This window comes from Amphibalanus amphitrite, unplaced genomic scaffold (assembly GCF_019059575.1).
Source record: "Amphibalanus amphitrite isolate SeventyFive unplaced genomic scaffold, NRLGWU_Aamphi_draft 000145F_arrow, whole genome shotgun sequence".
Classification (NCBI taxonomy): domain Eukaryota; kingdom Metazoa; phylum Arthropoda; class Thecostraca; order Balanomorpha; family Balanidae; genus Amphibalanus; species Amphibalanus amphitrite.
The window spans coordinates 789,128-815,292 of NW_024881640.1; the positions used below are offsets into that span (position 1 = coordinate 789,128).

General features: G+C 49.9%; 1 protein-coding gene across 4 annotated transcripts in view; it reads left to right on the plus strand.

Annotated features, from left to right (window-relative positions):
* Positions 1–25,417, plus strand: part of LOC122382726 (Golgi reassembly-stacking protein 2-like) — a 78,544-nt gene extending 53,127 nt beyond the window's left edge. For 2 of the 4 annotated variants that reach the window (XM_043368422.1, XM_043368421.1), the window contains exons 3-10: positions 2,761–2,841; positions 4,149–4,352; positions 9,326–9,543; positions 10,110–10,347; positions 13,559–13,739; positions 20,551–20,643; positions 23,045–23,125; positions 24,705–25,417. In XM_043368422.1, coding sequence (XP_043224357.1) covers positions 2,761–2,841; positions 4,149–4,352; positions 9,326–9,543; positions 10,110–10,347; positions 13,559–13,739; positions 20,551–20,643; positions 23,045–23,125; positions 24,705–24,928 — 1,320 coding nt within the window. In that variant the 3' untranslated portion in view covers positions 24,929–25,417. The remainder of the gene's footprint in view (positions 1–2,760; positions 2,842–4,148; positions 4,353–9,325; positions 9,544–10,109; positions 10,348–13,558; positions 13,740–20,550; positions 20,644–23,044; positions 23,126–24,704) is intronic. The other 2 variants (XM_043368424.1, XM_043368423.1) reach the window with 1 other exon arrangement.
* Positions 25,418–26,165: the final 748 nt, after the last annotated feature.

Here is a 26,165-nt window from a genome sequence, read left to right on the forward strand (position 1 = left end):
CTTCTGCGAACCCCATCGGTCATGCAACCGTAACCACGTCAACAAAAGCCGTGCGGTACTGCGACGAATGCGGCGCTATTGTCACCTGGCGTTGGCGCTCCGCGATTTGCCAGTCGGCGGGGGCTGGCTGACCATTAACCTTGCAACGCTCTCCACCTATGAACGTATTCCCAGAAGTGAGTCTTTGATCGTGCGGCTATTTCAGCGGCGACATCCTGCGTAAATCCCAGTTTGGGGCGGTTCTCGGGCCTGCTCTTGCGCGCGGCGGCACCTGTCCACCCGCTCTCGGCTCCGTGAGGCGTGGAGTGCGGGCTCGATTGGCGATTTCCGCCGGGTTTACCGCCGCGTGGCCGCGCACGTGCCGTGGGCGGCGAGCGGTCTGCCACCGACGGTGGCGGTGAGATGAGAGGGAGCCGCCTGAGTGGACCGTGGAGTTACCCGTCCGCTGAGCCCTCCGGCGCTGCCGCGGCCGAGGGAGTGTATGGTTTTGAGTACCGAGCGGCGGCGGCCGCTCGGCTGACTATGTGGGTCCCGTTCCGAGAGGTAGGCAGTTTCTGTCATCTCCCTAACCAGGTGCGGGACGGGTCAGTGGATCTGGATGGGGTAGACAAGGAGAACGCCTAGAATTGCGCCAGTGAAAGCCCCAGGCCGGCCTTTGGGGTGGCCGCAAGGTTTTCTGTGAGATTTTGCTATGAGATGGAACAGTCCTGGTTACACGTTCGCCGAAAGTCGCGGAGTTGAAACCACACGGGCCCGCTACGGACAGCCGTCCCTTCCACGACGGCCTCCCAGGAGCCAGGTCGCTGGTCCTGGAAGGGTCGGATTCAAGGTACTGGATGGGGGAGGCGTCTCGTTATTACCCTGAAACAGTCGCCCTATGTGTCTGTTCGTTGTGATGCGTTTGCGTCCGCTGGGAGGTTGGAGTTCATTGGGGCGTGAGGAAGCTATCGCAACTGAGAACGAATCAGTGCTGTTAGGATCGTTGCAAGTCTATGTATAAGAAGAGTCTGTTTGTAGAACAAGATGACGACATATTGAACGTTACACACGAGGGGGAGGATGCATTGGTGAATGATCTTGCCATTTGACAGTTAAACTATGCTCGCGTACCAACAAAAGCGTTCGGCAAGACGTTGTTTGAGTTTCGCAGTAAAATTTGGCGGATGATGAAGACAAGCCTTCGGCTTCCGATATTTTTTTTCAGCACACTGCCCATTGCTTTGGATCATCTTTGTTTGTTGTGATTTGTTGTGTCCCAGTAGACTCGGTACCCCTGTCATTGTTGTCTTTTGGTCCTTGCATTTTTTAGACGTTTGTCTGCGACCACATGTCACATGATGCCTCCTGTGGTTGAAGTATAAACATGAAAACTGAAAACTGAACCCGGTGATTGCCAGAAAACAATGCCTGGTTTGGAGAAACTGAGGGCTTCTCTGCAGATTTCCGTTATCATGTGAAAGCTCAGATTGTTTTGATCTGTCATTCATACTGAAATCCCAGATCATTGTACAATGTTCTATCACAAAATGTTTTGCGGTATATTTTAAATTCCTGACAAGAGCGGTGTAATGGTGCAAACGTGCATTTTTCTTTTCGGTGCCAATCCATTATTTCTGGTCATTTAGGATCAAAGCCCTTGGCACGCCCTTAGTATCGCAGGCAATACCTATACCACCGGATGTTTGCTCACGTTTTCCAGTCTCCACATTTTCATAGATAAAATGGTAGAGTTGCCTTGGTATCTGCAGTATGCTGTAGTAGCTGATAGACATGTTTGTAAGAGTTAAACCCTTATTTTTTAATGATTGAACATCGATGGAACCCGCAAATTGTTACGATTGTCTTATCATCAAGGTCCATCGTGAGAAACATGGAGTCTCGTGTATCTTAGGGAAATGTTTTCGCCAATACCACCTCGTTCTGCCCATATCGCACATACCAGAAGGAAGCATTCCATGCACGGGATGTGTGGTTCGTCGTATGTTCATGTCCTTGCGGTGAATTCGACCGATGCAGCACCTGGCAGATCAGCTCTCAAGATAGAGGGTTTCAGCTACGTTGATAGCCTCACGCCTTCAATACTTCAGCATACACGCCCAGTTCTGAGCTAAAACAACAGCAAAGCCCCTATGTCTTCGCTGTGCACTGGCAGCATTCGACAGCTGGCAGCTCTACTTTGCTGTCGCCTCGTGTGCAGTTTTCTCTTTACTTCCACTCTGACGCAATCCTGTGGTGTGTGTGACACAGACCTTTGGACTGCATCTATCTGCACGCAAGCGGCAGGTATTGTGTGATACCCTACGGCTGTTCACCCAACTATTGTTTGAATGAGATGGTGTCAGCGATAGTTGTTTCTGGTCAGTATGGAGGCGCTGAGAGACACCTGTTTTCTGCACGTGCTGAGGTAGTTCGCGTGATGAGAGATATCAAAGCTTCCGCGGTGCTTTCTTCAAGGCGCTTCCCTGACTATGGGAGGCGTAGTGGGTTGTCTGAGGTCACAGCGGTGCTGATGTTACCCGACTTGTGGGAATTTGGTGAAAACTATGTGTGGATTTACGCAATGGAAGCATGTTTGATACAATACAGATCCGCGTCTGTTGGCGAACAGTGCCTTGAATTTTGTTTCCTATTACGCCCTTCTATCTCTCTTCTTCAATATGTCCTTCACTGGAAGTTATAACTAACACTGCCAACAAGCACTATGTAATATGCGTCTCCCCGCGACTCTCCCCCTTGACCTAATGATTTCTCTGTCGCCAGGTCCAGGATAACTCTCCAGGACAGAGAGCCGGCCTGGAGGCCTTCTTCGACTTCATCCTGGCTATCGAGAACACCCGCCTGGTAAGTCCACTCGATCTGGGCGAACTTCCCACCGGGATGTCGGTCCGAAAAGGATGAGGCGCAGTTTGTGCAAGGTCGTTCCTGTGAGGTTTGGTGAGGCCGGTGCCATGCGCTTGCGTGCCCGAGAAGTGGTGTGCAAATGTTATCGTGTTTTTTGAAAGACGGAACTCTGGAGGGGGGAGGATGCATTCACAAAGTTATCACATACATAGATGCCATTAATGTATGACGCCTTTGATGTGTCAGCACATATTCACAATTGACCACGTCCAACAAGGATATGCCAGTGGTTACACCTTAGGCTGAACGTGTAGTGATTCACAGTCGTCCCGGGCCGATCCATGGCGGTGCCGCACTGGTCTCGCCTGTAGTACTCACTGAAGGCTGATCTGTCTCATGTTCTTTCCAAATAATGCCCAGGGCTATCAGGTTTGAATGTAAAGCAAAAGCTCCATATTATACGACGCTTGTCGGTGCCTTTGAAGTCCTACGATTACCATGAATAATACGTCTGGAGGATATGCCATAATGCGTCAGAGTAGTCGTTTGTAGTTTACGTGTGGTCTGGGTGGCATGCTAATGTATCCCCGCGGGTGGTTGGGATGGCTGGAGTGGGCGTTATGTGTGCGTTTGGGCACCTTTACGGCCCGACGCTATGTGGTTAGGGTGTGGTTTATCCGGCCGTGGCCTAGGTCTTCCCGGGGCAGAGTTCTCCGATAGACTCTGAATCACAAGAGAAGTTGTGAACTGGATGAATAAACGGGCTCCGGGCGCGAGACCCGTCACCGACGCGGATTTCCTGTCGACGAGCAGGAGTTGGGTGCTAGCCGCTCGCAGACTGGCGTCAGGCAGACTAGGAAATTCTGAGGGTCGGGTTCATGGACGGTGGACTGGAATTTCAGGGAGCCCGTGCTAAATGGTTAGATGTTTCACCTTATTTTTCCTGCGAATGTTTCATGGTTGTTATTTTTATTCAAGTTTACGTAAGAGTTCAGTGAAATTGTGTTCAAAATACGGGGGTCAAGGTCTTCTATAACCCTCTCCTACGACTATGATCAGGCTCATCACCCCTCACATGGAGGCGGTTTAACCTGAGAATGCAGTCTCTGCCTAAAGCTCACTGGAGAATGGCGTGACAAGGTCCCATCGTAATTGGATTTGCTAAATCTTCTTGAAATTCCTTCCTCTAAACTCGCAGCATTGCGTATTTTCGAATCGGGATTTTTCGCAGCAATGTTGAAGCGGAAACTTTTGCACCCGATTACCTCGCACATACCGATAGACCTTCCTCTCTTCTCTTCTCGCAGGATGTAGACGACGACACGCTGAAGAAGCTGTTGAACCAGCAGGTGGAGAAGGAGACCAAGATGATGGTCTACAGCAGCAAGACGCAGCGCGTGCGCGAGGTGAAGATCGTGCCGTCGAACGTGTGGGGCGGCCAGGGACTGCTGGGCGTCAGCATACGCTTCTGCAGCTTCGAGGGCGCCAACGAGAACGTCTGGCACGTGCTGGTGAGTGCGGAAAGGGATGAAGATGGGATGTGCTGCTTATAACTACATAGGCCAGGCTTGGAGGGCTGTTGAAGCTCGTGTGGACAGTTGTGTAATTTTTGTGTCTTTGTATATCTTCTGTTATCTGTGCTGGGTTGGTATGGTAGCGTAAATTAAGGGATTGTGTATACGTGTGACTTGTCCGGAGCTTTGAACTTGTAGAGCTTTCGTAAGGACCTCGTGTGACCGATAAGTTACGTCTTTAAAGACTTAATTTCGCAAATGTGCATGCTCAGGCTGATTCAGTGGCAGACGTCAGGGCGATTCAGGGCGATTTTAATTGGAAACTCCGCCGAGTCATTCGTTAGTTTCATGATAAGTCTTTAATCTGATTTCATCAGTCCACCGACTGTTCAATGTTTATGCTTTGTCGATGGAAGGCTGTTAACTGAAACCGTCATATTCGAAAGAAATTACGCCCATCTTACGAAACTGAAGGTAACGGATCGGCTTCTATAAATGTCGCGTAATCGGAATTATTGCGAGGTCTTTTGTAAACATACATTATCCTACGAAGTTTGAAAGCAATCCGCAAAGTTCCATTGATGTTTATCTTCTACGACTGTCCGATAGTTTTGCGCGGAATCACCACTGACCCATTTTCCGGCATTTCTGATAATGCAGATTCATCTTTCGAGACCATTTACTGCATTCTTATCACACAAACATCGACGATCGGAAGCATTTTCCATTTTAGTTGAACTTCATCGCAAAGCTCTTTGTTGCCATAAGAAGGAACACCGCCCGCCTAGAAGTGACGAAGCAGTCAGTTATGCGCTGGTGAGCTGGCGTATATGAATCGATCATTGGTCAAAGTATAATGCAGGACTGTTCTTCACAAGGATTAATGGAGTTTTCTGTCTACCCACTACCATATGACCAAGTAGCTGATGAGCGCGGTCAGAATTTCCTGTCTGGTCAGGGAAATTCTTAATCACATATGACACACAATGAACCGCAGATAACGAGGCGTGTAATCATCTTATCCAGCTTATGTGGTGGCAGCATGATATTCGAGCGTACCTTGGAAAGCGGGAACTTTACATGTTCGCTCGGCCTTCTATCGGTAGTGGGTCAGAAGATCGTGAGGTACTCATTACAAGGTTAACTCTCCCACCCGGCGCCCGGCGGCCACGTGCCGGGCTGCAGCGTGCGTGCCTGCTGTTACCCACTACCGTGTGGTTCGCGGCTTTGCGGCGACGCCCAAAACCACACAGTCATATATGGGCACGAGTCAGCTGAAATGGCACTCGGCATTATACTGGAGTTGGTTAATTCAGAGCTTCGTCTGTGGCTCTACACCTCGGTTCTGTCGGGCATTTATTTAGTTGAGCTCTGTGGTCTTGGGCCCTCAGTATGCACGCCTACGTTCTATTGGTGCAAACGGTCTTTGAACGTCTTATTGACACTTGCCACTCACCCACGCGGTTTGCTCTACCCCTCCCACAATCTGCGAACGTTAGGATGACAGACGCGCCTCTAGTATGTCGGCGGGACTACCCCGGAGATGGAGTGGCCTCAGTGACCGCGGTCGGTCGAGGTCGGGCGGTGAATTTATGCATGCCAAAGAGACGTGCCGGCAGTCGGGACCATTCCCGAGTCATGGTGGGAGGCGAGTCTGGTTTCATCTGGCGGTCACTGCTTCTCTCGGGCGGGTGAATCGTGCCAGAGGTAACCCAGCAAGGCCTGGCGTGGTCTGAACGACCTCTGAGGACTTCCCCGTCCCTTGTAACGGGGTGACGAAGCCAGAGTATGGAATAGTACTGACCCTGTGCCCCTCAGCGCTGTGGGCCCGGTACTGCCTCCTGTGTCTCTCTCAGCGCTGTGGATACCCCCTGTGTCTCTTAGCCGCGCTGTGGGTACTGCCCCGTGTCCCTCAGCGCTGTGCACCCGTACTGACCCGTAATAGTCGCATACCGAACTCCTGGCCCCTGAGTAACCTATTTATATTTATATTGGATGGCTGAACTCTGAAACAGCTCATCATATTCGAGCCTAACTCATCTCAGGTGAGGCGTAAGGCGCAAGATTTAGCGTCGTCGCAATAATGGGTGAGCCTCGAATTGATGCAACCCAATGGACCGAATTCAGAGATGTTGCGGAACTATCTGTAAAAAAATCGAATTTTCCGTTACACGTCGTCCTACAGAAGACCACTTACTGCCTTAGCGGTCACATGGATGCTGCGGCATGGGAGAGTCTCTAAAAAGTTTTCTGCATGGTGGTTTTCCCGTCAAGCGTCCTTCAAAAGGCCGCAGATCACAGTGATTACTGCGGTGACGCAACCCGAAATGATAAAGGACGAACCGGGCAAGAATCATTCGCTTCTTTCATCCATAGGACCTTTTTGGAGTGACTGGTACTGTGAGATCATAATTTTAATCAGCTCGTCAGGTTAGGTGAGAACTTAGCTCGCATGACAGTAAGCTTTTACATAGTTGTCACGCGTAATTATATCCTATAAGAAGGTCGTATTGCCTGATTCTAGTCATTTTACAAGTGCTTATCCCGGACAAATCTCATTTAACATTGGTTAATCATGATATTCAATGCTTTGAGCATTCTTTTCGTGTATCGCAGTTAAGTTGCAAACGACTCTCTTCGCATCGACTTGAGGGGAGTGAATGGCGCTAAAATAATGGTCACTTTGACAGCCTATGTAAAGCTGTGGCATCGCCGCTGAGTTGACCAGCCGGTCACTCGCTCTCTTCATCACATAAAGCGCCGTGCGTCGGCATGCTTTGACGGCGGCCGGGGCGGCTGGCTGTGACCATTTTTGTCCCTGTGCGGTGACCGGTGTCTCTCTGAGTACACCCGTGGGTCAGAACTGGTCACCGGCCGACGCGTGGGCGTCTTCCCACCGTCATACCTGTGTGAGATCACTTAGGAGGCTCGTGTGGGGGCGGCACCCGCGTGACTCCACGTATGTGCACTCTGTTCGCGGTGTGCGGTCCGTGTGCTGCCCCCGGATGGCCGAGTCATATGCTACGGATGTGGTTCGTGGGTAAAACGGAACTACATACACAGGCGGCTTAACAAGCTGGGTGGTGTGCTAATACTGTGGTGTATGGTTTTCCTGTGTCGGTGAAGACGCGCTTGGGGTATTTTGTAGTGGTGGTTTCTAGGTTATTCACGCTTTTTGTGTTAATAGCGAGCACCATGGATTTGCGTAGGGGGAATTTCGAAACAGTTTGCCTGGGACCTGTCATTTTTGATATTATTGTGGTGGGTACAAGTTACTTGTTACAAAAGTCGGTTAGGTCTAGACATAGGAAAACTGGGTTGACAGCTATGCATCATGTCAGCGGGTTTTCATAATTACATAGATGTTGTTGACTTGTGAAAACCGGTGCGTAATGCGATACACTTTGCCCGTCACCCACCTCGGTTGTGTTCAGCGTGTGGGAAAACAACATTAAGTAGGTACATCCGACAAAATGTCCTTTTTCTTCTGTGATTCTTCTTTGGGCAAAGCTGAATAATCCGCACACACTATTGTTTCGATTGATTATTTCAAGGTTCATTTGGCTAAGTTTCGATCTCACGAGGGTCTGTGTAACGTTTGCCTGTATTTGATCGCAAGGTCTGCTTTCTTAGGACGCTTTCAGTCCATATTTCTTTGCTCCTTAAAATCAAAGCCAGGAAATTATGTTTCAAATTCGTGAGTTACATCAGCTGCTGGATGATGTGATTTTAAACCAGCTCAGGCCGGATCTACATTACCGATTAGATGCACTCCCTAAATTATACTTATCTCAGTGTCTGACGTGTTTATAGCCTGATGTGACCTCATCCCGCGGGCAGTGTTTGGGTAAAATGGGCCCAACGGTTCACCGGACCTGTTAGGAGCAGCCCAAAAATTGTGTCGTCTGTGAGATTTCCTCATCTGGTGATCGCCGGGCCGCTGACTGGGTTTTCCACGGTCCTGCGCTGGTCGACTGGGCCACGTGACCCTCTTATTGAGGGTAACACCTGCTTAGGGTGTGTTAACGCCGGCACAGCACGCATGTGTCGTGTGAACGCGATGTAGTGATCGGGGTACTGTTACGCTTCCACTTTGATCGCACCGGCTGCGGAAAGGCACAGGAGAAGCGTTTGTTTTGTTCCGAACAGGCGTGGGACGAAGCGTTCCGGGAAATGTTTTGGAGTAGAGTTTACATCCGTCTTGGACTGGATTTGGCCGTTGTTTTTATAATATTTTGTTTGGCATATTGTCAGATGTCTGATTTCGTTGTCCTTGTATGTGCCGTTTGCCGTTAACAAGTCATATAATCGCGGCCCTGTACCATCTTGATTACTTGATAGTCATCAATCAGTAAGACTGTGACGGACTTCATTAAATCCATCAGTAGCATGCAGCGCAAATTCTGCTCCAAATATTTGATGTGTCCACTACAAGTTGAACAACGCCTTCCTACATGCCTTCGAAAAGATTCCGCTGTCTTTTCTTTTTGTGCGAACTTTGGGCTCCACATTTGTGAGCACCAGTCGCGTTTGGAAGGTCTTTCAATCTCTCCCTTCCTGAGTCTGCTTCCTTTATTAGACCGTTAATGGTCGCTGGGCGAGGTCTTTTCGGGGAAAAGTGAACCTGCTTCCTGATACGGACCTGACTCGTGCGTCAGAACTACTCATCCTTCCGTCAAACCTATACCAATTAGGCATCCCACACCGATTCACCTCGCCATGCCCGTTGGGTGAATGACGGCTGATTTTTTCTTTGATAGTGTTAATTGGTCTATGAATTGATCTTGCGCATCTATTTTAGCCGGTTGCAATGCGGACGGTGCTAGTGAACTATGGTGCCGATATCCAATAGTGTCCAAGGTATGAACTATCAAGTGTCCGATGTTGATGCTCCTACTAGTAACACAAAAGTGTTTTATTTCCATCACATAACTAAGGGTTTCTCACAAACCTCTCTCCTGCGTTTCCAGGAGGTGGAGCCCAACTCTCCTGCGGAGCTGGCCGGCCTGCACGCGCACACCGACTACATCATCGGCGCCGACTCGATGCTGCACGAGAGTGAGGACCTCTTCCAGCTGATCGAGACGCACGAGGGCAAGCCGCTGAAGCTGTTCGTCTATAACTCGGGCCTGGACGCGTGCAGGGAGGTCACCATTACGCCCAATTCCCAGTGGGGCGGAGAGGGAAGGTGAGAAGGATGAGGAAAGGCGAGAGAGGGGTGAGGTATTTTGTACAGAGCAATGGCAGGAGTGCCTGAGTAGTGAGTATGCATTCTATGGATAAGTAAATAAGTAAACTGAGATGCTGCAGTATATGATTTTTCTGGAACAGGGTCGCATTTCCAAAGTCTGTCTGTTTGTCCAAAGGCTGTTTGTTTCTATTTTTCAAGAATGTTCCTTCTTAGAATAATGTTTATTCGGAAGGATTGTCCTTCCAGGAACAGTTAAACCTTTTGAGTAGATAGACATACCTGGAATGGGGTCATCGTTCTAAAAAATATGCGGAGATGCATAGAAAGTGCCATAATTAGACGTTTCTCCTACAAGTAAGTTGCAGGCACCTAAGTAAGGCATACATTCTCAGAAGTCGACTATATTTAAAGCATTTGCGTGCGTTCCTTGCATCTGTTCCTCATTGTATGTTGGCGTGTTCTCTGGTGCCTTCCATCCACCGCTGACCACACGACCTCCCTTCGTGCGCTGTGCCGACACCTCCCATTGTGTTCAGTGTCTGTAACAGACCCCTCCTCCCCAGCCTGGGTTGCGGCATTGGCTACGGCTATCTGCACCGCATTCCGAACGTGGAGGCCGCACGCAAGCCGCCGCCGCCGCCGGCCGCTAACGTACAGACGGTTCAGCTGGCGGCGGCGCCGACCGCCCCCGCCCCCGCCCCCGCCGCCGCCGCCGGGACGGAGCAGCCGTCCGCCGCCCAGCCGCCGCCGATGCCGGCGACCTCAGCGGCACCGGCGCCAGCGGCTCCACAGCAGCCACCGGTAGGTACCAACGCTGATGAGTGGCCTCTTGACTGATTTGTGTGTGAGTGGAGAAAGGGAGAGAGGGAAAGAGAGCTCGCGAGGCTAATTGCTGGTCTACCAAAACATGCTGCGACCTTTGACCTTTCGATTTCAGGGGCAGGATAAGAAGGTGGTCGAACAACTTGTGAGTGTTGGTTCTTTACCGGGCGTATATTCCCGGGGAAGATATTTAAGGAGTTTCCTACGCGGTCTCTCGGTTGATCCGTACCCTCGGGATGGGATTTTTGTGTTGTGGGGTTTAGTGGGTCCCAGACCAAACGCCATAGAAATTCCAGACGGTGAGCATTGTTCAATCGCGATTAGAAGCTTCTAGACAATAATCTGGGTTTTCTGTGAATGAAGAAGACATACACTTCCCTTTCGTGCTGTGCCGAGCTTGTTTATCGAAATTAATCGTGGCTTTTGTGCAAGTTAACTGTTAATTATTCCTTGTGCATTACATAACGATGGAAGGTATCCCTATGACTAATATGGTCGAAATTGACTGTTCATATTGTTTGTTGAATAATTCATTGAGGTGTTGGACAGGCCAGACGGTCCATTTGTGGATGTAAAATGGCGTTATTTCTCGCATCACTTTCCTGTCCGCTGACAGATGCCATCCCCTCCATCTAGCTAAATGTCAATACGATAAACATGCCGCCCTCCCAGTTCTTTACTGGATCAGTGCATCATCTTGGAGTATATGTCAGTTTTTTGTCAGATTCAGATCACATCGCATTTCATATGACGCAACATAACCTTTTACCCATTCGATAAATCACATCATTCCGTGAAGAAGATATCGAATTCCTGGGTGACGAAAAGACCATGTTCAGTTTTATTGACGTCAATTGACCGCTGGATATGACCATGATTGTCAGTTGAGTATTGTTTATATCGGACCGTACCGTTAAACCTCTCCATAAGACATTCTACAAGGAGGTGCGCCGTACTACTGAAGGTGTGTCGCCGCACCTTGGCCGCTCCTCCGTCTCCTCTCTTCCTCCTCTCATCCTCTGCCTTATCGTCATAACTATGGTCACTGTCATAACAAGTGACATAGTGTTTACTCTCCCTCTGGGCGGGGGGAGGGAGGGGTGAGGGCTGTCATTATTGAGTGGCGTTGTACGGCTGTTTGAAGCGGTAGATCGGGTGCACAACGGGCTGGGGAGCGGCCGGCTGACGAGTATATGTGGGACAGTGTGTACTCTGTACCTAGTGACCGGCCTTGACACGTGGCTAAACGCTCCGGTCGCGTGGACGTCCTCTGAGCGAGAGACTACTGAACGGGGGTCGATAATTAGAGTTTGAAACATCTGCCGGCCACAAACATTGACCAAAGGTCGCCCTTTTGCAGCCTTAGTGGACCTTTCATTCTGTGTCCCCACTCCATTCGAGATTCATTTCACATATGTGCAAGTGTGAATTTGTGTTTATCTAATTTGTGTTTATCTATTTTGTGTCCCAGGTCGCTTTTGACGCAATTGCTTCGTCACTTCGCCGTCATGTTTATCTTGCGGTTACTGCACGTAAATCGTGTTACGACTATGGACGATCACCAAAACTTCCATCTTTCTGATGCCACCTTTCGCTCCCCACTCAGTCCAGATACGTCTACTGCGCCCCTTCTCCCAGCTCTGTGGATAGTCGGTCCCCTTTGCACAACCGTCCTCTGCCCAGGACGGAGAGGGGTGACGCCTGCCCACCTGCCTCTCGGCTGGAAAACCCACCCCACTGACGTCCCTGCGCGGCTCAGACCGATCGGTAGCGGATCAATCGGTCATCCGTCAGTGGTGATCAGCTGACGCTGCGCCATCACTGACGCACGGCGCCAGGCAGTGACGCACAGTGGCGGCACGTGGCACGTGGCGGCGCAGAAACGCGCGAAACGATGCCGGGTTTCTCCGAGTGGATTAGTGTCGTGTGTGATGGGAGTGGATTGTATGGAAATGACGCGGTTTTTGCATCATTTGTTTGACGGGGTTACGAAATGCGGATGGTGTGTCGTATGAGGCATCACGTGATTGATATTTGATATAGGAGTTTGTGAAATATTCTGAAAATAAGTCAGGGGCGTGGGCACCGCTTGAAGCTCAGTTTTCATGTCTGTTGGCTATTTTGCATGGGAGGTGTTACCGGCTATCAATGATCTATTGTGTATCAACTTTGTGAAAGTTACAGGCATCGTCTAAGATCCAATCAATTTCTTCGAAAGATGCATCAGTAAAAGTATTGGATGCATTATTTCGAAACTAGATGTACCCTGAAAACCGTTTTGTTTACTCGTAAAAAACTGGCGTTCTTGTGCATTGAGTACGAAAAGGGCCGAGGCGCCTGGAAGCTTGATCAGGCATCGTGGGTAGGTACCACTACGCCTGGGTGTTTGCGGCTAGCTTGCCGCTGGTTTTCCAGCCTTAGCATGCCCTCTTGCCTATCTTACATAGTTGGTCTCGGTCCATCGCTACTCGACGTCACTGGCCGTAGCCCGACGCAGAGGTTTGTGTCAGGTCACTGTATGTCGATGCGCAAATCACGCCAGAACGCTAGAACCATTCAATAATGATCATTGATCATTCCCCGTCTTCACCGCCGCTTCCTAGCGAAGCCGGTACGCTGCGAGTGCGACTGAGTGCTGGTGAACTAGCGGCCGCCTATTTAATGCTCGTGTGTTTGGAACGGTCCGTGCCGGGCTAGAAAGGTTTCAGCGCTGAGCTTTGGACATCGTACCGGCTCCAGAGATGGACATTTCGATGGCGGCGGCAGGCGTGCGGCAGCATTGGACGACCTTGTCGGCTGATCGGGCCCGGACAAGAACATTGATGGATAGCTCGTACTAGAAACGGTGTACCGCTACCTTTTGATCCGCCGAATCGGAATATGCATCGCGTGGGTTATGGCGGACATAACACCTCGCCTGACACATACCTCTGTTTCGGGTGATTCTTTTCTGGCAATGTGTCAAAACAAAACAACACGCTGGATGTCTAAACTGTACTTTGGCTTATGTTCGTGTGCCTTTTTTGGTATACGCTTCGACTTTCGTTTTACCTTGTTATGGTATTTAATTTACCTTGTCATGGTGCTTTCGTTTCTGTTATGCGTCCTGATTCACCCTGTGCTTTACCCTGCTCCCTATTCTGTAACTGTTCTGTAGCTCATTCTAACGTGTTCTCTGCACCATCCACAGGCTCCTGAGACCGCCGTGGCTCCGTCGGCCCCGGCCGCCCCCGCACCGGCCGCCCCGGCCCACCCGACTGAGATGGGAGCCGTGCCGACGGTGGCCGCCGTGCCCGCGTTCAGCCCTGGCTTCTTCACGTCACCGCCGGCGGCCGGCGGAGCGACCGACCCGTTCGCAGCCGCCGCGCCAGGTCAGTCTCCTCGGCGGGCGACACGGGGGTGGGGCGACGCTGAATGTCGGACTGTGTTTTACGGGTTAACACTTTACTGAGGAAGATATGAGATCGAGAGAAACTACTTTGTTATGTCATGAATTGCATGCATCAATCTCTTTGGGATTGTGTAATGTTCTTTTGTACTCGTGTGACGTTATGTTCCGCCCCTCTGTCAAGGTGGACGTAATTTCACCAAACTCTTCCCAGGTAAGGTGGCTTATAGCTATCGATTCGGCACATGCCCACCACACATAACACTGATCTGACGGAAACGGCGTCACGCTAGGTGGATTTTGTTTGTTTGTTTGTGTTTGTTGTGGTTGTAAACCGCCCTTTGAACTACGTCTTACGTTTTTAAAAGTCGCGACAATAGCCCAGAGCGCATGAGCGTATGATTCTTGGGCCCAAAAATGTGCTTCTGTGCGGCACCTTACCGCAGTATTTCGCGGTACGTGGTTCTATCTACGACGCGTGTCTGGAAGTGTAGTTCCCCTGGCTACCTTTCTGAGCGGCTGAATGCGGCCAACTACCGTTGTGGGTAAGGAAGACACCCAATAGTGGCTTTGCGGGCGTCACGTTAGATGTTCAAACACGAGTGGCGGCTACAGGGTATACACTAGGGCGTTCGTACGTGGATGGTTAGAATCGGTGAATGGTTTTGGTCCAGAAACGTTAGTCAAGGCAGCTCTGGAGACCTCTGGAAAGGAACGCTACGTTAGGTCACTACATTTTGATAACGGGACGCAGTTTGTGTTGTGATGTCTTTTCTTTCGTTTTTCTTTCTGTGTGTTATTTTAATTAGGAGTAAGGCCGAGGGCAGACCGAAGGATGCAGAGAAATTGATAGACAATTTGGAAAGCTTGGCAGGATGAAGTTGATCTGATACCAGTTTTATAACACCAAACTAATGATCAACACACATGTCATCACTGCGATTATCGCACCGATGTGTGGGTTTGTGTTTTCCTGTGTGACGAGACATCTTGTTAGCACAGATCGATAGCTGAATCTCAGACGGTCCGGGGGCGTGAATTTTGCGATCAACCCAGCTCTGTCACTCCGCGCGGGCGTGCTTTTTACACGCAGTCTGTGCTATCTCTGGTCGGTATCAGTGATCTAAGCGGATCTGGGATGTCGGTCCCAAACGGTCCTGGCGACCAGCTGAGGTCATGTGATGGCTCCCGGACCGATCGGTCATCTATGTCGGTGACGACAGACGGACCCGTGAGAGAGCGACATAATGATGTCATAGGATGACGTCATACCTGATCAGCATTGTGACAGTTAGAGTGATAAGTACAGGTGGTTTGATTAATTATTGTAGCCTGCCGTCTTGATATCTCCGGGTCCACCGGAACCATTGCGAACATTTGATTATTATCAGCAACCGAATCCTGCAAGATGCAAAGATAATGATACCTAAATAAGATAATTGAACAACAGAAACTCTTCCTTTGAACTTGCTGATCAGGTATATCCTTGCCATTCCTTGCCGTTACCTACTTTTTGGCACCAAGCAATGGCGCACTCCGTCATGAATTTCATGTGGAGCATATTTCTCTCTCTCTCTCTCCTTTTTCCACCGAAGATGACCAGTGCCCACTGCGCACCTGTCGATCACGTGAACACCTACCTCTCCACCTATAATTACCCATCACGTGATGTTTCACCCTACCGTCAGCACCGCAGCAGCCAGCGGCGGCGGCGGCGGCGGCGGCGGCGTGCGGGGGCGGCGACTTCTGATGTAATGTTGAGGCGGCTAGCGTCACTCCTCCGCACCTTGCCGGGAAGGGGAGGGTTCATAGAGTTTTGCCCGGGGAGGGAGACGGGAGTTTTGGCTGAAAGGAGAGGAGGATGGAGCTTTGACGTGGAGAGTAGAGGAGCCACTGGGCTCAGGAGCTTTGCCGGAGAAGGGAAGTACATACGACAGCTCTGTCGGCTTGAAATTTTTTGTTACTTCGTCGAAGTTTTGGAGGCAGTCCTGGAGTTGCCATTTGTTCATAAATGCAATATTCAAAATGTGTGGGCTATTGAAGTATGATTGGTTTTATTCATTACCTAGAGCGTAATCCCATTTATTCAAGATGTGCCGATTCTCGTGAAAGAGTTATTAAAGGGACCCTCCCACATTCAAAAAAGTTTATGAATTGGCATGAAAGTGATGTCGCTCGGTTCAGAAAGAGCGAAGACGAATATCTACCAAATTTCACCGAAAAATATTCACCGGTTTTCAAGATATTAGACTTTTACTTTTGTTTACTTTTTGGGATCTCCGCTGTTCCTAGCGACTTTATTTGGAAGCAATAGTTTGGCAGCTGAAAGTGCGGCACTTGTTGCGCGCAAAGCAGCATATACCACCGCGTGCTACAAAACGTTTTAGTCAAACATTTAAAAATCGTTAGATATCTGCGCTGACGTCACACATTCAGAGGGGTATTCCTATGCATTAGCCCCTCTGAATCAAAATGCTGCAATTTTGAAATTCAATATTTCCTATTTAAAGCATTTCTCGATGTTGTGAGTGCCGAAACCGGTAATTGTGAGCCAGGGACCCCATTTTGGCTATCTCAACTCAAATCTAATGTTAAGGTGGGAGGGTCCCTTTAAGTGACATTGTTTTTCACATCCTCAGACAGATCTGAGCGAAGTTGCTTATGCAAATGTCGTGATTTATCCACGGTATTTTATTCGTGAGTGTACTGTATCTCGGCAGGTCGGCCAGGCGGGGTGGTTTCCCGCCAACCCCGGCTCCGAAGATGCAGAAATGGATACTCTGATCGTGACGGGCCCGTGTGAATGTGGTATATGGGCCGGCGCACCTACCGAAGATAGGGATCATAGGCGAGCTTCAGCTGCATGGCTTGATGTCAAGCAGGCTGACTACAGCTTGGACAGTTATGATGTCTTGGAGGTGCAAGTGAAGTGAAACAGCTAGCTGTGATTCTAGTAACGTCTGTACTCGGTCAGTATCTGAGTATGAGGTCGTCTCGGAAACCATCATCTGTCACTAGGTTTCTGTCATTCGGTCAGTCCTCAGTTGCCGCCTGCCCTTCGTCTGGTTTTATTTTCTACTTCACATCTTTTAACACTGCCTGCTGTTCCTGCGCGGCGATAGGGCCCGTCTTCCCCAAGCCCCCTCCATGCGGCAGGCGGTCCTCGGTTCAATGTGTGCCGAAGTAACGGTACAAAAGGAGGGCCACGGAGCCGCAGATTTAGCGGTTGGATGATCTCTAATCCGCAGGAATCCCCAGCGTCTGTGGTTAACCCGTGCGAAAATTCGGCGATCAGCTGGCAGGGCCTCTTTGAGAGCGCTGTTTGGTCACAGCGCAGCATTGGAGAGTGAACGGCATGCAACCGAAGAAACGAAATGAAAGAGGGGCGCGTAGCCTATAATTATTGACGCACGTTTTCTTTCACGATTGGAGCAATAGCAATTTGTCCTTACTTCTAAGGATCAGCTGAGACGACCACATGGCACTGATCAACTTCATAATCACTGCCGTTGAGTCTTGAGATACGCAACGGTTACATCCGGACGTCATGGTAAACCTTCTACATACATGCACTATGCATCGACCCTGACAAGGCTACATAAACTGCCCTTGAAGATACACGTGCCGCATCTAACTGTGGTTCCAGGAACGGACGCGCGTTGCTGCCGCGTGTCCCTGTGTTGTGAGACTCGCCCCGCCATGGCACTGTCACTGAACAGATCAGATAGGCCGATAGGATTGTACGGTAGCCCTGTGATGGACGGTTCCGTCGTATTAAACAACTCATCAGCAGTCGGAGTGGGTCGCATAGGGCCGGATGTGAGCTCGAGCTGCGGGTTTTGGGATGGTGGAGTGCGGAGGATATTGGCTATTAGGGATAGTTGACGGTTTTAATGGTTGTTGTTGATGGGAACTAACGATGACAAAGGAAGTTATTGTCTGATTTCATATTGAAACTCGTTTCCTTCAGCCGCAATTTAATTTATATGTAACTATTTCAGCAATCGGTCCAGCACTGCAATATTTGTGTAACCTCAGCTCGCCCAGCCGGAAAACCTGCAGCTCTATCATCGTGCCTCTGCTGCATAATCGGCAGCTCGAACGTTGCATACGGGCGCCGTTTATGTCCTCTCGTAGTGTAACAGTGTGACATCAGCGATGGTTGACCACTCCTGTGTTATGTTCGTGGTACTCCGGATACGGTCTGGGGACGCCGCCTTACATCCGGAACTCCGGAGAGGCACTCCGGAGGCACTCTGGGTGATACTCTGGGAGACACTGTGGTCAATCTGAGAGGAATCCCAGGAGAAACCATTGCGAGACACTCAGTGGGACACTCTGAGTCGGAGGGGCACTCGAGAGGTAGTCTGAAATGCACTGCAAGACACTCGGGGGAGGAACTCAGGGACTGGCTCCGAAAGGCACTCCGGGCACTCTGGTGGGTACCCTGATACATACCCCAACAAGCGTTCCTGATAGGGCCTGTGTTCGGGATGTTCATACCTATCGTATCTGAGATCGGAGCAAGGCCGGACCACGAGACCTCCACCTCCCCAGCACAGTGTATATAAATACTCCCCAGATGCGAACCGGTAACTTGTACAGGGAATACGACATCCTTATGGACAGGGGACAGCGTGAAAGTAGCTCTAGGTGAGGAAGTGGGGCGCTTCTGTCAGATGTGACAAGGATTCTTAGTTCGGTCGCTCCGGACTGCAGGATGCTGGGTATTCCAGCTGCGTAACTTTTGACCGCAGAATGATTGATATTGCTAAGTTGAGGCGGGTAAAATGATCTGGTACGTACGCATGACTGATTGGGTAAGACCTCTTCGCTCAACATACTTGTTATGCAACAGATCACTGCACTTTTTTACGCAGAAATGAAGGAAAGCTATTTCCTGCTAGTGGCACTGCTATTTCCAACTCTGTTCCCAAATGCTGCGCCTGGGCGTCACAGTTTTCTCGGAGCTCCAGAGGTGGGCAGTCAGCGGGCGATTGTTTCGCTTCCAGTTTTGGTCATGCTACCAGGAGGTTCTACACATGCCATTTTCGACAGCAAGTAGCGATGGTTCCTGTTTTACAGGAATTCCGAGGCGTGACTGAGAGGACCGAGACGTGACTGACCATTTTCTTTCCTTCTTTGATCTGGTATTTTACTATGAAAGTGCTACCGAACACAAACGCTATTCTTTTGGTCTTTTGGCGATCGTACACTGTTAACTCTTTTACCTTTTGACACGGATTGCCACCGGCTGTTCCGCCTTTGATGTGTGAGCATTAAACCTTCCAGAGGCGCCATGCCATTCACTATTTATCCGCCGTAGCCTTCGAGGTCCTGTTATTTGACGACCCACTGTCGCGATTGTGGTGTCCTTTCCCGCCTCAAAGGCGCGTCCTTAGCGGTATTAGTGTGATATGTAGGCTAAATAAATGCAGTGTGGATTATGGTTTACGTGCACTACAGAACATATCGTATGTCTCTGAGGATAATGTTTATGCAGAGAAAAATACTCTTTGTTTTGAAAGCTCGAATGTTTGATAGAATCCTAATACTGGATATTCCCTGAAATCCACTCATGCGTCGTACCTACAGCTAAAATATTTTAAGACGGCTTCCTGATAGCGATCAAAATATGTAGTGCCATCAACTAGGCAGGTATCTGAAAATGTAGTGGCCTGAAACCGTTCCCTGGTTCCAACCTGCCCAAGGCTACACGTGCACAGCTGCAGCTGCCAGCTGCTTTGGAGAATTCCCTGGGATGACTGAGGTTTTCGGCCAAAATGGCCAGACTTGTAACACGTATCGTTACCATATTTTGTCCCGTTGCTGTTTTTGCCAACTAACCGTTTCTCACCAGTATACGGTCCCCGCTGTCGGCATTGGCAAGGACAGATTGGAGCTCTTTTCGTGTACGATTAACACTGTTTAGCGACGGCGGTGGGCTTGGCTGCGGGAGCTAAGCCGTTCCTTACACGGAGTAGCGTGTTCAAACACCGTCCATTTCATCAGCAGCCGTGTTATGACACTTATCAGTACGGTGTGGTTTAGGCCTACCGCTGTCACGTGTGAACGACCAACCTCGCCGGACTGAGCGGTCCTGGCCGCGGTGTGAGCTGAGCTTTACTGCGGGAAGTGCCGCTCGCACCACTCAGCGCGTGGGGCGGTGGTGGTACACTCAGTTTCCGTACTGTAAAGAGCGGATATTGCCGTAATATTACGACATAGGTGATGCTGTATTTAGGGCCTTGGGTGATGCCACCGAGCTAGTCAGAAGATATCGGTGTCGCTCAGAGGATTTTACGCTTCGAGCCGTCTTCCTCAAATGCTCTTTATATGCAGTTGACTGAGTGTTTCACGGGTCACGGCGCTTCTCATCCCCTCCAAGTTGGCCTAAAAATAGGTAGCACGAGTCATCGATTATGATGCAACTTTAAACATCTCAGTGTTTTCCTGTTATGTCACTGTGAAATATTACAACAGTATCACCGTGTTGGTGATCTGACCTGTGGTGGCCTGTCATGCTCCTGTGATGTCATCTCATCTGCCCCTCCCGCAGGGTGCACTGTCAAACAAGTCAGGTCAAATCAGTCAGGTGTACCCACTGATCGTTGTGCACTGGCCTATGATGTGACCTATGTTGTGACTTGTGCTCTGACGTGCTATGAGCTGTAATGTGACCTGTGATGTGTCTTGTGCGGTGACCTGGAATGTGACCTCACCTCTTCTTCCTTCAATGTCCGCTGTTTCAGTGTCCTGACTTGTATTGTGACCTCGTCTGTTCCTGCCGTCAGTGTCTGCTGTGCCGCCGCCGGCGCCGCTCCCCACCATTTCGGGGATGCCGCTGACCACCCCGATCAGCCTGCCGGGCATGCCGCCGCTGACAGGTCAGTGACCTGACCGCTGACCAATGACCTCTGACCTGGCTCTGACCGCTGACCACTCCGATCAGCCTGCCGGGAATGCCGCCGCTGACAGGTCAGTGACCTGACCGCTGACCACTGGCCGCTAACAACTGACCTCTGGTCACTGAACGCTGCTCACTGACATCTGACTCAAACATCAGACTTGACATCCGTCACTAACACTGACCCTTGTTTCTGAGCCTCCTGTCCCCTGCCTTGGTCCCAGAATGAACTTATTCAGGCCTATTCTTTATGAAGGATTTCGCGATTCTTCAACAAAATAATGCCCATTTCGGTCCGACCACTAATTCGCAACGACGCCTCATCGCATCACTAATCGGGTAACTAAATTCAGTGCTTAGAACCCTGGCAGGTCTGAAGCCGAAGCTGCTCTGAATGCTCTGAAGCTAATCTTATGGATAAGTTGAATGGTTTCGTCTGAGTTCCTATAAATCAGGGCTGCGGAGTCGATGGATTTTCGACGATTCCGACTCCGGCTCCGGCTTTCAAAAACCAGCTCCGACTCCGGGCAGAATTGTCGACTCCGACCGACTCCGACTCCCGACTCCGACTCCGCAGACCTAGCAGGGCTGCGGAGTCGACAGATTTTCGGTGACTCCGACTCCGACTCCGGCTCGGGTTTCTAAAATCGGCTCCGACTCCGACTCCGACTCCGGTCACAACTGTCGACTCCGACCGACTCCGACTCCGACTCCGACTCCGACTCCGCAGCCCTGCTATAAATCATCGATTGCTCTGTATTTCTCTATCCTTGGTCCTCCTAGCTGCCCGGCTATCTCACAGACTATGGACCGACTATAACCTGGGCGGGTAGGATGCATCCTCATGTGTAAATGTACTGAGTAGACTGTATGTACTGTGTATACTCAGTATGGTTTGCTACGTCCAATCGTGGTGTTGGAACCGGTGGGGGTTTATGTGGTATATTCGTGTATGTATATGTGTAGGATAGTCTGTGTAGTGTGTATGAATGTGTATGGATCAGGTGACTCCAGCATGTGGTATACCCTAATAAGTAGGCTAGCTGCATGATCTTCTTACCCTGTAACTAGTAGTGGGTGATTGGAATGGCTGTATACGAAGGTGCTCACTCATTAAACCAATTCGGGAGTATAACATGCCAATGTTTCACATTGCCTGTAAGGATTTTGTTCAACTTTTTTGGGAAACGAATCTAAGCATAAATTTCCTGAGGAAACATGACTGAATTTTTCAATAATACAGGGTGTTCCAAAAAAAAGTGTGCCCCCTAACTAAGATCGACTGTATCTCCGCAACCGTGTATCCTACAGCTTTGGAAAGCCGCTCATTAGAAAGAGCAATCGAATTCCATCCAGATAGGTCGTAATTCTGTTACATAGCTTGCACAACACGACCAGCATTGTGAAAAGCACAATTCAATATCAAATTCTTAGTGCAATATTTAGGGGTAACGGATATGGTTAAAATTTCTTCACATCTGACTGCATATTTCAGTTCACGTGCTTTTATTCATTCTTCGCGCGTGAACTTTTATCATAAAAAAATGAAGACTGAATGGATGACCTAGTTCAACCAGTATTTTGACCACTCCAATATCGGTCGTGCGTTGCCGTCAGCAATGCACGTTTACCGCCGTCGCCGTGTTTCACCCGATCTCGCAACACATTTTGTTCTGGTCGTTCTCGGTGTAATACGTAATCATTCAGAGCCACACTAGGTAGCCTACTAGAACCGAAATTGACCGTTCTTTCCAACAAGGGGTCTTTCATTATCGTAGGACATACGGTTTTGGAGATAAAAGCAATAATAGTTAGGCGGGGCATACCGCCGTCGCCAAGTTTCACTCGATCTCGCAACACATTTTGTTCTGGTCGTTCTCGGTGTAATACGTGATCATTCAGAACCACACTAGGTAGCCTACTAGAACCGAAATTGACCGTTCTTTCCAACAAGGGGTCTCTCATTATCGTAGGACATACGGTTTCGGAGATAAAAGCAATATAAGTTTGGGGGCTCACTTTTTTTGGAACATCCTGTGAATGTAAATTACCTAGCATATACTTCTCTTCCTGTATCAACATGAATGAATCTCGGAAACCTCAGTTTCATCGAAGTGGCTTTACACTGCACTAATTTGACAATGTTTTTGTGTGGTCACTGCAATTAGCCACAGGCCTCATGATTTGGGGGCTAAATTTATTCGAAATTACCAGCGTCACCATTGTACTATTTATGGAGCAAATGACCCGGCGCTTCTCGGTTTGGGCCCGGTGAGTTGTCGTGAGCCCCGGCCCACTGTGAGTCAATGAGCCGCCGTCAGCCGGTAAGCCCGCCGGTCTCTCTGAGCGTGTGTGTGAGTACAGCGGTGCTGGTGTTCCAGTGAGCGCCACGCTGCCACCCGGCACTCTTCAACCGGCTTACAACGCCGCCGCAGTCTCGGCCGCCGCCACGGCCGTCACAGGCGAGTAGGCAGCGACACCTATCGGCCGGCCGCCGCGGCCCAGGTGGCGCCACCGTCGCCCGAGTGCGCTGCCGCTGAGAAAGCTTGTGTCGACGCTGTGCAGTCTGACGAGCTTCTGCCTACAGCCTAGCACGTGCACTTTGAGTGTGTGTCCGACGAGACGAGGGGCAAAGGAGGCATGATACTACAAGGGAGATGAACTGCGTATGCTAGAATACGGTTCAATTAAGGAAGATCGCAAGCGATCAAAGAATCGTGAAACAAATGGTTTTGTCATGGTAAACGCAAAAAAAATCGGTTTTACAGGCTGAAATCGATAACAATACACTTTTCTGTGTTTCCATAAAAGCTAGGCTTTAGATCAAAGTTGATTTCCAGCAATTATCTTTCCAGGCGTGTCTGTGCATAATCGCATTCTGTTAGTTTCTTTCTCAGTCGTGACAAAAATTAGACGGACCGGAAACTGGACATGCTTTTGATCGATTTCAACTTTTTTTCTTTTTGTTTCGCGCATGTGAACGGCTCAAACCTGGGGCATTTGCTTGTGATCATCTTACGGATGTGGCATCGAAAAGTGAGCGGATGCCATGGTGTTTTTGGAAGTATGGTAGATGTTGGGAGCCATAAGGACAATTTGCAATATCTCTATGAGGCATAGATCTTTGCAATTGCTTTGTTCAGCTTCAGACTTGAATGATTCTTAGTGAATGAATCGCCTCAGTATGGCTTACACGTAGCTTTGGTACTTTGGCTAAGTGGGCACTGGGCATTTTTTCGTCGGGTGTTGTAGGTAACTTAATTGCGGGATCGGTTTTGCGCTGCAGTGCTTATTGTGAAGGTGCCTTTAATAAAATGGATGTTGAACATAGCTTTTATTTTGTTTATTTATGACCATGTGTTCTCTGCTTTCTGGGGCTTTCTTAGCCCGAATGAAGTGGCTGATTTTGTTTTGGCAGTAGCAAAGGAAGTACTGAAACTGGTTATGTGACTATAAAAGTGTTCTTTCTTTTTGTTCATGCGTTTTCAGTCATGTTATTGTCCCGAATGTTCCAAAATATTCTGATATCTCTGCTTTGTAAAATGTGCCGTCTCTTCTGAAATCCTTGCCAAGCTTCACGGATTGCTCTTCGCACCCGACTTGCCTGAAGGCGCCTTGCCTCGCATGTCATAGCGTAGCACTTAGATGTCTCCTGCAGCCTACACACGTCTCGTCTGATCTCTCTCGCTCTCACTCTTTCTGCTCGTCTGCATGGTACGTAATCTCTGCATTTGCATGGCCCATACCACATCGCGTATGATTATTGATCGGCTTTAATATACGAAGTTTTTTTTGAAGTGCTTACGAGGCCGAGAGAGCCTGGAAATGTTTATTGTACTGTTTGCTGAATGATACTTGTACAATGTTACCTCAGTTCCAACAGGTTCAGGTGAACCGTTCACCGGAGATTGGTCGTGCTATTCAAAGTAAATGTTCTCACTTCCAATAAGAAATGTCGCTTGCGTAAAACCTTGAACACTAGCTGTTCATGTGCTCCCGTGTATATCTCTCGGCGTCTATCTAACGGTGTCTCTGTTGCAGGGACGTCCGGGGTGCCGCCGTCCACTCAGCCCTACGTGCCACCGCCCTCCGTGCCGCACATCCCCGGCTACCCAGCCGGACCTGCAGCGACGGTGGCGACACCTTTCTCGACCGCAGCGGCAACCGTAGCGCCACCTGCCGTGACGGCGTCCGGCGCAGCGCAGACCGCGCCGCCTCCCCACTTCGCCGGCCTGGCGGCGGGGATGAGCGGCCTCACAAGATAAATGCGACAGGTTGAAAACGAACCACAAGAGTATTGGCAGCCTGAGCACATGAGCAACATCTGAAAATATCGGTGGGATTAGAAAACCCTTCTACGAAGAGGCCCCACCTTCCTTGGACTTGTCGCACCAGCGACGGGAGTCTGGTTAGCCAACCGGCGCACACGCCCATGGTGGTCATGTGCTGAACTGTTTGTTTGATTGCACGCCACTAGATGTCGGTGGCTGCGCGGTGCCGATGGAGATATGTTGTGGAGCACCGGGAGATAATGCTGCTTATTATATTGCTGGGTGTTGAGAGTGGAAAGGTTTGCTGCGCTTCTGGTGAAGGGAGAATGTCGCGTGCGAGAGGTAGAAATAAACCGCCTCGTCAGCGCCTCGCAGGACGACTAGTAGAGCAATGACGGTCTGTGTGCTGCACATAATATTATTATGTTTATCCAATTCCGTGTAAATACATATTATGGTCCGGGGATGGGTCCGGAAAGAAAATGTTTTTTTTCCTGTTCTTCAAACTTATCCAGTTGACGGGTAAAGTAGGACGAGCTCGAGTATGGCGGTATAGAAAACTAAGGAACGACATACCGAGAGTTCGAGGGAGCGGTACACCAAACACAAATCTTTCACGATGTCATTGAATGGTGAAGTGAACCACGCGGTGGCAGTTTGAGGTGTCTACGTATGAGGTGATATATCAGCCATTCATTGCGTCCTCTTGAACTTTGTTACGCTGCCATCGACCAACTCTATCCCCGACTTTCCGCTGCAACCTGCGTGAAGGAACAACACCAAACAGCCAACTCATCAGCTGAAAACCGTACATCACTCCCTAACCCATCCCTTTATTGCATCGACCCGGAAATGCCCTGAGCCCTCCCCTCCCCTCCCCAATCGCTCTGTCCTGCACGCGCCTCTCCCCTCTACCCCTGCTAGCGTCCTGTCCTTGTGTCTGTGATGAGTCGACAGTGACTCGACTGTCCTGCTGGGGGGGGGGAGGGAGGGACGCTGCACGCACTGGGGGGTGGGGTGGGGGTACGATCAAGGTCAGATGGTCCTCACGAGGGGAGGGTATTGCTGTATTCAGGCTGCAGTACAGGCTAGGCTAGTGCTGCGGGGTTTGGCTTTGTTTGGGTCGTTTGTTTGCAATCGCCTGGCGCAGCTTCATACTGAAATGAATTAGTTGTGAAAGCTATGCCGGCGCGAATAGACGTGAATGAGGGCGAAGGTCGTGGTGAACCAT